Below are 12,063 nucleotides of genomic sequence, written 5' to 3' on the forward strand. Positions count from 1 at the left end.
CGTTTATGTCAAACTATACGTTTCTTAACAATTAAAAATAAAACAAAAACCGTATTCTGTTTGATATACAACTAGTTAATTAAAAAAAAAAATACGATAACGATAGTTTTTATGTTGTTTTTATGGCGAAAAGGAGTGCACGTTGTCATGGACAAAACGTTACCGGTTTACGAAAATTAAATTTATCATCAGCTAGTACACCTGCAGTCTTGCACGTTTATTCGTATAATAACTATACGTCGTTCTAAAAAGAAAAAGAAAATTATAATTGTTCCGTGGAACGGAGACTTAAAATTACCATGCTTTATAATTAACTTAAGCAGGTTTAATACATTCAGAAATCACTATTTATTAGCGTTATTATTAAAGTGCCTGACATATAAATAATATAATACATCTTATCGTTATACTGATTCATATAAGTAATATAGAATGATTGGTATTGCTTATACTCTTTGCAGGACAACCATACTTGTGGTTATAAAAGTCGACTTTTTTTCACCTCCTATCTGGTACAAGTCACTTGCAATAACTGGTGTAGTTAGGCCATTGACCCTTTGCTGCAGCTAAGGTTATCAAACCACTCGACATGCAGCGACAACGGAGTATTGGTGAGCTATTGCCTTAAGTTCAATCGTAAGTATGATTTGAAAACATAGGTATATAAAAATAAGTATCAAATGTAATAATTTTAAAACAAAATATATTATCCAGTTATTGTTTTATCTTACACAATAATCTACGTTTAGAGGACCGCATAGCCACTCTAGACTTTAAATCTCTATTCTTACTTCAAATTTTAAATGGTAATAAATTATTGAATATTGGTTAAATATATAACATATTTATATTGTATTATCATTTTTAGAAAAATATTTCAATAAAAAAAGCAGTTTGCGTTTTTTTCTCGTTGTGGCCGTTCTGTTGTGAACTTATCATTCATTTCTGCAGCTCGACACAGCTGCATTGCGTGTATTTAGACGTGATAATATAAATTATTATAATACGTGTATTTCAGTATACATATATGTATAGAGATTAAACGTAATATCCGGTAGATACATTATACACTTGTTACTATTTATTAAATGAATATAATAAATATAATTGTCATGAATATAACTACAACCGTGGTGCCGTATTGGTATTATATATGGAAGTAGTATTTGAAATGGATATCAAAAGAACGGTGTCAATTTTCATGTTGAAGGTATTAAACGATATTATACACTACAAGAATTATTTCCACTTTTTGGTTTTATCGTGCCACGGTATCATCGGTTTCATTATACCTGCTCGCCAATTCAATACATAATTTCACAGTAACTTTTCAATGTTTTATAAAAAAAATTATATCTTCTCCATTCAACAAAACTATAAAAGATATAACTATTATTATTATTATTATTGTTATTATCGTAAATATCTTAGTCCTCAGATATACATTCTATTATCGACCTGCGGTTCAACGGAAATACAATTTCATAATTTACTGGAATGAAAAGTATATTATTTAAAATTCCAAATAAATAAAAGAAATCCTGTCATACAACATCACCTTTATTATTTACACACCATATGTCACTGCTGCAGAGCCGCGGTCACTGACATTGTAATATTGTGTTATAACGCTATAATTAAAAATCGTTTTTCGTATAAAAAATCATTAATATTTCCGCTTCTGCAGTTATTTACACGTGAAAATAGAAAATTTAAAACTGTGAGTTCTGCTTATTACCGTTTATGTTAATGTGATTATTCTTAAAAATTTTAAAAACCATGATAAAATATAATTGGAAAATAACATTTAAAGTAAAAAAAAGAAACTACTAATATTATTCTCCGTATTAGCCTAAAATATTATTACACAATACACATAGACATGATATTATAATATAACACTAAAATGTATAATTATAGTGATGCTAATTTTACGATGAGTCGAGATTAAACAATATGATCATTGATCATCCATATCGTTTGGAACAGTCAAAGAAAGTCATCCCCATTCTTTAAATAGCCTTTTTTTGGTTTTATAAGACAATACATTTTAGTTTATTTATTATTATAATTTATTTGGTATAGACAGATATTTCATCACCAAGCCCTCCTCATAACGTCATCACTCAATTCGCTATTATTTTCTTCTTGATTATTCATTTATAAGTACTACTAAGTCGGTTGTTTATTTATCAGACAACACTAAGGAATCAGGACTTGAACGATTCCAATCTAATTTTCAAAATGTTTATCTCCACGGAATTTTCGCAAGCGTCTGGGAATTCAGATTTATCGGACATTTTTGCAACTCATCAAAGTGAAAAAGTGAATGTTTTTTATTCTCCCCTTGATAAGTCCTTTCGCTTTCCGACATTGTTCAATAATCGACTGCTGCGGTGATCGCATTCGCGGAACACTATCGCCATAATACGGTGTTCTATTAATTGTTCGCGATAACGCCACGCGTTATTTCCGAGGGAAAAAAGGGTCTGACGCGAGGTCGCTCGACGGCAGCCTCGAACTGTCGCATCATACGTTATTTACATTATGTATTATAATCCACCTCAAATATCTCTCCACGGACAGTGTACTAAGGTCGCGCGATCTTAAAACCACCGAAAACCCGATAAAAATATAACGCAAACACATCGTACGCAATAATAATATCACATAATTGGCGTTTTTGAAGTAATTTGCCGTTTTTTTTTTCCACTACACGCGCGCGCGCGCGCGCTACACAATCATAAAGTCACATCTCTGACGTGTATTGTTATGCGCAGGTAGCGTCGCGCTCTCGCCGCGCGCGAAAACGGATAATAACCGTCGAATCGACGTGACAAATTTAGCAAGCAATATATATGTGCGTGTATGCACAAACGACAACATCATAACACGTATATAATAATGTATACGGCGTGGCGCGGGTATCCATCGCGCATGAGATCGGCAAAAAAATCGAAACCGCGTCCGACATCATATGCGTTAGATATCGTATATTATGGTATGTGATATAATCATCGAGCGACACGCGCGAATAACAACCTAACCTCGGCAATGGCAATATTATATAAACATTATTTTTTCATACATCTCGCCGCATACGCAGCACGCGCGTTATTCACGCACGGGCCGAAACAATGGGGCCCCCCTCTCCCCCCTCCGTTTACCGATTACTGCGGGCGTGAGTACAACACACACACACAGGCGCGTGTAAACAATGCGAGGCGCGGATTGCGTTGTTTATCTAGAAAAAAATTTTCGCGTTCGGAAGGTCTCTCGGTTTTAATAATTTTTTTTTTTGCCGGTCGCGAGCGCGCGCACGCGTTCCGCCGGGAAAACGCCGAGGTGGTGGCACCGCTCGGCGGCTGCTAGAACAGTGTACAAACGCGAAACGGCGGACAAAAAATAAATAAAATTTAAGCGACAGAAAAATACGCCTATAGTTTTATGCCGCCGTACCTGTGCAGCTGTACCTAACCGCGTACGGGCCGCCGGCGTCAGTCAAAAGCGCGCGCGCGCCGCGTAGAACCGTCGTCGTCGTCGAGCGGTATATTACCATGCCATACGTGCCCGCCTAACGTCGCACGCGACATATTTCGCCGCCGATCGACGACCACGGAAATCGCTCGATCCGCGTCGATCGCTGTTTCGGCGTAATAACGTTGGATCGGTACAACGCTATAACTACAGCGTACGGATCGCGATCGTCTCGCGCGTTCCGCCGACGGCTGTCCAAAATGAAAACGACACGTCGACGACGGGGCCGGCGACCGCAAAACGTATGATATCGCCATCATCGTCACCGTCGTATACGTATATCGCACGCGATTTCGTCGACGTCACTGTCGGCGTCGATCACCGCGTGCCCGACACACTGCCCAGCGAGCGGATGCGGCCCGACGCGTCGTCGATCGTCGTCATCTGCAGCGCGCGCCCCAAGTCCTACACCGCCGCCGACCACGATGACCGTCAGCTACCAGTCGAAGGTGTCGTCGTCGAGCAGCGCGGGTTTCACCAAACTGCTGTTCCTGTGGCGGGGAAGTCTGTACCAAGTACTGTACAGGGAACTGCTGCTGTTCATGGTGGCGTTCGTCATCATCAGCGCCCTGTACCGGAACGCGTTCACCGTCGCGCAAAAAGAGTAAGTCCGCGTACCACGTGAACTGCCCGTAACGTCATCATACAGAGTCGCCGGCTTGTTGTATTCGGTGTCGATGCTGCAATCATATTATTATTGACGGTTTTTTTTTTTTTTTTCATCTTTTATCGGGCGCGAACGCGGGGGGAGGTTTTGGGTGTTTAAGCCCCCTCCGAAATACCGGGAACAAAAAATTAATTACCTGACCTACAATAAGTATATGATATTCGTGTATATTTTTTCAACCCCTCCCCCCTCCGAAATTTTTTCCTGCGTTCGCGCCTGTCTTGTATAGATAATTAAACGAGAGTTTCCGAATCGGTTCACATTAGGAATTGAGCGTTTTTTAAACGGCGCAACTGAATCGGTTTAAATTTAATTTTATCCGTTATACTCGAATGATCGGTTCTCGAATAAAGTGTTTAGTCGACTACGCGCCAGTATTCGTTCTCGTTTTCGTAGGTTTAGGAACAGGGCTTTGCATCCAAATCATTTATTCGGGCTTCTGGTTTGAATATATTCAGGTGTTCAAACAACGGAATGTAAAATTTTAAAAACGGTTTCGATGCTCGTATCCATTGCTATTTGGTTAATTGGTTTAATATTAACTAATACGGTAAATATTTTCAAGAAAAACTTAACTCTGTAAACAATGTGATGACGTTTTTTAATTCATAGGGTATAAGACGATCCCTTTAGTGTTTAATTCAATTCATATAATATTATTGATACGCCATTAACGATAGTATGATAACATTGATGACCGATATGGAATACGAGTCCGACGCTTCGAATCCATACCTCCGTTGTTTGCACAATTTTGTACAATTTAGCTTAATTGCTAAAATATTGAGTAACATTTAGTAAATTTTGGTGAACACCGGTGCATTGCTTTAAAATTATTCGACCGTGTATAGTAAATGGAGCGACTTTACTCAAGATAAGATACTTCTTGGCTGTGGCTGTTTACTGTTAAAAAAAAAACCAGTAACGATCGGGGACGCAATTCCAATGAAAAAACTGAGGGTGCTGAAGTTCCTCTATTTTTTTCTCTTAACGATATATTATGATTATGGTGGATACCTGACCTATTACTATTAAAATATGAATTAACATGAAACAATTTGCAAGTGTTAATTTCAAAAAAAAGCCTCCCCTAGTTGCCACTTATGATAACGCTATACATAAAATTTAAAAGAAAAATAATACATCTGAATCGACTATCTTTTTCCGTTAATACCCAATTTCGAAGTTATAATGACTCTGAAGCTGTTTGGAAAATAGTACACAATATTATATTAGTTGCGATGAGTGCTGATGCACTGTGGGAAGGGACCAGCCGACGGCACAGCGGTAGCTCTATAGTGACCGTGGAAATGTCAAAAACGCTCGAAAAACCGACAGCGTCCGTCGAATAAAAACTGAAAAAGAAAATGCTTTCATCCTGGAAGCGTCATAACTGAGTTAGACATACATCATGTATGTATCATATCGTTTGTCAAATACAACGACGATTTGATCCAAATCAATGCAGTGCTATTGGATAAGTGGGAAACAATCACTCTATCGGTAAACACGCCAATCACTTCCTCCCCAAATAGACTTTTTTCATATATCTAGTATATAATTAATTTACATTAGCTAACGTTCATCACCCTTATAATAATTACAATTATTATTAATAATAGGTATGTTAATAAATTGATGTGCCATATTTAGCATTAAATAATATAACTTATAAAATTCTAACCGTCCTAAAACAATTGACCATCCATTCATAATCTATAGATTAAATTTTTCATAAGCATATTTTTAAAAACCTATTATAATATAAAGATGCTTAGAAAACATATTATTTTCCAACACTACTGCAACGAATCTACCATCTAATTTTCGGCTTAAATCATAATATTGTAACGATATGATAGCCCAAACAATATTAAATAAATTAAATTACCTCGAGAATGGTTAGTTTCAATGGTTCTGAGGTGGCGCTATCAGGATACCGTTACAACTAAGTCTTGTTTTTTTTTATTCCTAAACGGCTGTCTGCATTGGGAAATGAAGGTTCTTCGGTCTTTGGACCAGAGTTACTACGTAAATCATGTGATTTTCTGTTGCTATACGCCTTATTACGTGACCACTTCATCAAACACACGGCAATTTGGTGAAACTATTCAGTTGTCCTTATCGGTGATTGTTAGCCTTTTATCTGCATCGTACCTCAGGTTTCCAATGTATCAGTAGTGACGTGTACAACTGATTTGTGTTCTCAACAGTAATAAATAACCAGAATAGATATAAAAAAAATATATTAAAATATAGAGACGACAAAAATGTATAATAAGTTTACAAATACCATAGCACCTAGTATAGCTAACACAATAATGTTAATATATGTACTATTTATATAGTTACCTATATAGACGCTATGGGAAATTTATCTGGAAGGATATTAAATCCAATACCAAAAAGGGCATTAAAAAAAATGTATTCTTTGCAAATTACTTAATGAACGCAAAACGCACATTAGGAATCTAATATAAAAATCTATATTAAATTCAAAATATCAATGAATTTATATATATATATTAATATTTAATCAATTATAAAAGTAAACATTTTCAAATTTATTTTTTAAGTCCAAAGGCGGAAATTCTCCATCTTGCCCCCTTCGGGCGCCCATGAGTATCTATTTTCAATGAAGGTTGGATTTCAATGAATGCACTTTGAATTTTTCCTTGTGCTAATCATACGATGCTCATTTTGGAACAAATCTCTTTCGTGTCTAGTTGAATTGACACAACAAAAAATATAATTCGCATTTATTGGTATTTATTATAAGCAAAAAAATATTTTAATTTAAAAATACCATCAAGTAGATAATTGCACTACGGTACAGTTAATAGGTTTCGAATGTACCACATAATTGAGTAAGTCGCTGTAGTAGTTGTTTTAAGTTTTAATTCGATGATAAATAATTGTTACGAAAAAAAAACTTTTATCGAAGACTATCTAACTTTTTTGTAACCAAGGTTATCAAACAACATTTTAATAATGTTAAAATGTTTACAATGTTCGTATTTTTTCCCCTAATTATTTTAAAAAGCACTGAGAAATTTCTTTTTTTGATACACATAAGAACAAATTAGATTCATTTGTTATCAGAAACCTCCCTAAAAGTTTAATATCAGAGCTTTTTATCTAATAGAAAAAGTATCTTCAAGCACAATAATAAAAAATAAAAAAATACACATCACAGTAAAATCAATTCATTCATCACTCAATTCAAAATCTAAAATGTATTTCAAGACTCTAGTAGATTCTCATTTTATATAATAATAATAATAATAATTCTACTAACAACGCAAACAATCAAATAAACGTAAATAATATATTTCTGTTTAAAGTGCGTGTATAGCTTATGTTATGGTTTTTAGTGAATTTTATAAGTGCATTATTTCGAACTTATAAGAATTTTTTTAAGTAATTTTCTTAGTATTTATAAGACATCGATTTCGATTTCCTAACCTTATAAAAACTTATCAAATACAAATCTGTTCAGTAAATTCTGACCTCAGTTCATTTTTGGTAAATCATTATAATATGTACCTACGCGAAAATATCAAAACCAGTTTTAAACTTTATATTCTTTGGCCGCTGTTTAAATAGTTAAATGCCATATATTTATGTTATATTATATGTTATAGCCGTATTATAGGTATAAGTTGTACAACGATGTTGTTGCACACCCGTTTTTATCTAACAATGCGTATATTTTATGTGTTTGAAATAATCACATAATAATATAATATTATTATGTTCCTTAACATTTGCAATATTAATATCGAATAAAATATATGCATTTCGGTGCACAAGTGTCACGATAGTCTTTTAAACGTTGGGACGAAAAATAAATCGTCCATCGAATACTCGAATAGTAGTCACAGTTGTACAACGATTGTATTTACACTCACTTAATGTAATATGCGCGTCTTTAATCTCTTTTGTTCACCTTGTGTTTAACACTAAGATAAAAATATATTTTATGTGATACGGGGTATACGATACTATAGAAATATCTTTGATTATAAAATAGACATATCTTTGGTATTGCATACAGTAGTAGCCAGTAGGCTCATCCTTAGTCTTTAATTGACGAAAGTAAATTCCAAACTTATTTTTATTTGGTCTCCGCGTGCTAACTTTACAAATTCAAAACCAACTAATTACTTATAAAAGTGTTATCAAATGCCTTATTTTATAGCAAATATTAATTAAATTGTTTAAAAAAAAATATTTTATTAAATAATCAATAGCACAAGTAATAAAAGTATCCATTATAAAATAGATGTAGGATAATAATATATGCTAGGAGCTAAATAGATGTTATAGTTTGAATTATATTAACTTTTTAAGAGAACGTTATACCCACGTGTTTTTTGTTCTTTTTTAAGTTATAACACTTAACATAAAACATTTTATATTCAGAAAAATCCATTTTACACTTTTATTTTCAATATTAAAGTTGATTGAAAAATTATCACACTTAAATGTAAAAATATTATCTAATATATTAAATTAATACAATATTGATATGTTGATGGGAAATCCAGACCCGAACCTCGACCCCCTTTTATACGCTCTTGCGCATCCGTAAGTATATCGGAGTCATATATTTTATATGTGTTTAAATTATATGATTAAACTTTTAACTTTCAAATTTCTTTCTAGAAAATATAGAAAGAACTCTTTTTGTTATATCTATGTTTTAAAGACGGCTGTTAAAAAAGTATTATCGATGCGTAAACTAAAATATCTGTTTGGATTATTTTATTCGACGTTGGTCAGTAAAAATAAATAATGAACAATTTGTATGCGTCTGAGCATAAAATACTAAATAATCTATTCGGGCACAATAATAGTAAGCAATGACTTTTCACTGTCAAAATATAGACTGCCGCAACCTTTATAGAATTCGCGGTCTTTCCAAATGACAAAACAAAATGACGGTTTTCCAAGTTTTTACGATTCGTCACAAAAAATCATCTATATAACTTAACAGTATAAAAAAAACATATTGTACATATTATAGTATGAAATACAATATTAAAAATCAAAACAGTAACAATGCAACCAATATCGTTTATACAGTGTTTTAGGCATAATATCTACATAAATTGTTTAATACTCAGTAATAATAGATAATTTTAAATTTTTTACACGTTCCATCTTAGAAACAATGTTCTTTTTGTTATTATAATATATAATATTAGCCACACGATGCATAATCATACCATTTAGTTACAAACGACGTCCGACGTCCAACTATAATAATTGAACGCGTCTGTAAAGTATAAAAGAATTGTCATTATTGATTAAAGTTCCTATATATTATTATTCGTTTTTTTTTTTTTTTTTTTTTTTTTTTTTTTTAATCTAAAAATGTAACGATTTTTCCTAAATCTTTATCGGGTTCCTACTCAAATCAATGATGACAAAACGTGTCGATTGTAGGAGTAAGTTCTGTAAATATTGATTATTATAGAAGTCTAGGCTCATCATCTAAAATTAATAGCGATATTAAAACACAAACAAAAAAGTTAAATGTTGCTTATCTACGAAATATTTGATTGTAAAAAAATATTTGCTTATTTTAAATGTTCATTATTATTTTTATTTTTATTTATTTGTTTTATACCTCTATTTAATAGATACTAATTAAAAGTCATACTTCAAATCAAAACTACATTGATTACTTATGAGCTATATTTGATACTGTTTTGAATATTAAACTTGTGCTATTACATGCATAATAAAATTATGATTTTAAGCATGTAAAATTTATAAAAACCATAGTACAGTAGATTCTCGTTATGTCAAATCAAGAAGGAAACAGGAAAAAGTTCGAGATAACAAAACTTTGAGATATAAAATTTTATTAAAATTCTTAAAAAAATTGAAGAAATTGATAAATAATTTTAATGCCTAAAGTACTAATACTACATACATACTCGTATCAATAAATTACAATAATGAATAAATACCTTTTTTTTTTTTTTTGTAATCTGTCATTAAGTTTTGTTTAATATTAGGTACTCGTTTTTTTAAGAATGTAAAAATGTATTATAAAGACATTTAATTTACGCTTATTTTCCATTTCATTATATTGTATACAAAATACGAATAACTACAATTATTGACTACAAAGGCGTGAAATCACAATCACTATATTTAATGTACGTGTACTGCTTAATATTTATTCTTACCATAAAAAAAATATTATTTTGTATTCAAGATAGTGAAAAACAATTAATTTTATTTCGAGTTATTGAGGGGCAAAACGCTATTAAGTGTAATGGTAGTTTCAAGGGGATTTCAGTGTAGTTCGAGATAACGAAAAAAATCGAGATAGCGACATTCAACATAATAAAAATCTACTGTTTATAGAATACAATGATTATATTATATAGTATATAAAAATGTATAAATAGTTGCACATTTTTAGTAATGATAAAAAAAAACAACCAGGAAGTCATTCTGCAGTCTGCTTTATAAATTTATAATAGGTGTCGAGTGTTCTTAGACATTAAGTAGGTCAATAAAATGTTAAATTTAAATTCAGTGATAAATCAATGCATACATAAAACGATTCTGAGAAATTACAGTTTTTCAGCTTTTACCTATTTCCAAATATACCTTAATATAATTTAAAATGCTTTAACTTATTTATTTTTCAATCGATAATAAGTGAAAAATAATGAAATCGGTCGAACTATTTTTCCCAAAAACAAATAGCTTATAATATCATACTATTTTAATTAATTTCAACACACTGTAGAACGGTATGAACAGGTTTATAACATAAGTTATATAAAAAAATAACTTAAAATCACTTTAAATATTTTGAATATTGCATTGTGCAATAAAAAACAAAATTTTATTGATTTTAAAAAGATAAAATATTGGAACCTCCTCATTAAAAATTCGGATTACATACTCATATTTATATTAATTTCACAGTTTAACCACAATTATCAAATCATAGTCTAATTTAAAATTAAATACAATATAAACTTGTAGACTTCTATTATATTCGGTGTAGTTATAATATAAATTTAAATTTTAAAATAAACTTTAAAACCATAAATTAAATATGATTTATTGGTAAGTATATGATAATTCGTTAGGTTAAAGAATAACTTTCCCAATTCATTGTGAGAAATAAATATATTTTTTAAATTCTTTTATGAATAATCGAGGCTACTTCAGATATATAATAAATTATGCATTGTCACATGGTCTATTTACGTTTATTTGTTCAATCGAAAATTTGTTATTTACATATGTGATTAACTCCTTGTTTTAACAGAAACTATACTCAGCTAGAAAGTATGTAGGCTTACGGAAATTCTTTGGAAATAATTGTTTAAATCTTCATTAAAAATGCAAATCAAACCACAAACACTTTTCAAATATATAAAAAAACCTTATTTAGTTTATTGGTCTTTTGACCACAGTAACGTGCCGTTTTATTTTTCAATCTGGTCATTGAGAAAACTGAAAAATATCTTAATGTATATATTGATATATAGGAACAATTCATCCACGTTATTAGGAATCTACCTACATTTCTAATTTAAAATAATTAATGATCTGTAGAGTAGGTACAATTTTTAAAATTGTATCAAATATAATTTATATTATTTATTTACCAAGTGTTGAATTTAAGTCGTATTATTTTTATTAATAATTACTAGGTATACTGTATGTTTGTATGCAATTTTGTTAATTATTTGAATCTAAAAACAGTCATTTTATGCAGTGAAAGATCTTAGACCGTTTTCATATAAATATTTAATTTTACTTTATAAATATTAAAAATGAAAATACTTTATGGTAATTATATCAACTCTCAAAAAATC

General features: G+C 31.3%; 1 protein-coding gene across 1 annotated transcript in view; it reads left to right on the top strand.

The window, feature by feature from the left end:
* The first annotated feature begins 3,962 nt into the window (after nucleotides 1–3,962).
* The window catches only part of LOC113560567 (bestrophin-4-like), a 43,068-nt gene continuing 34,967 nt past the window's right edge, over nucleotides 3,963–12,063 (top strand). Inside the window, exon 1 of the mRNA XM_026966517.1 lies at nucleotides 3,963–4,141. Coding sequence (XP_026822318.1) covers nucleotides 3,963–4,141 — 179 coding nt within the window. The remainder of the gene's footprint in view (nucleotides 4,142–12,063) is intronic.

This window comes from Rhopalosiphum maidis, chromosome 4 (genome assembly GCF_003676215.2).
Source record: "Rhopalosiphum maidis isolate BTI-1 chromosome 4, ASM367621v3, whole genome shotgun sequence".
NCBI lineage: Eukaryota > Metazoa > Arthropoda > Insecta > Hemiptera > Aphididae > Rhopalosiphum > Rhopalosiphum maidis.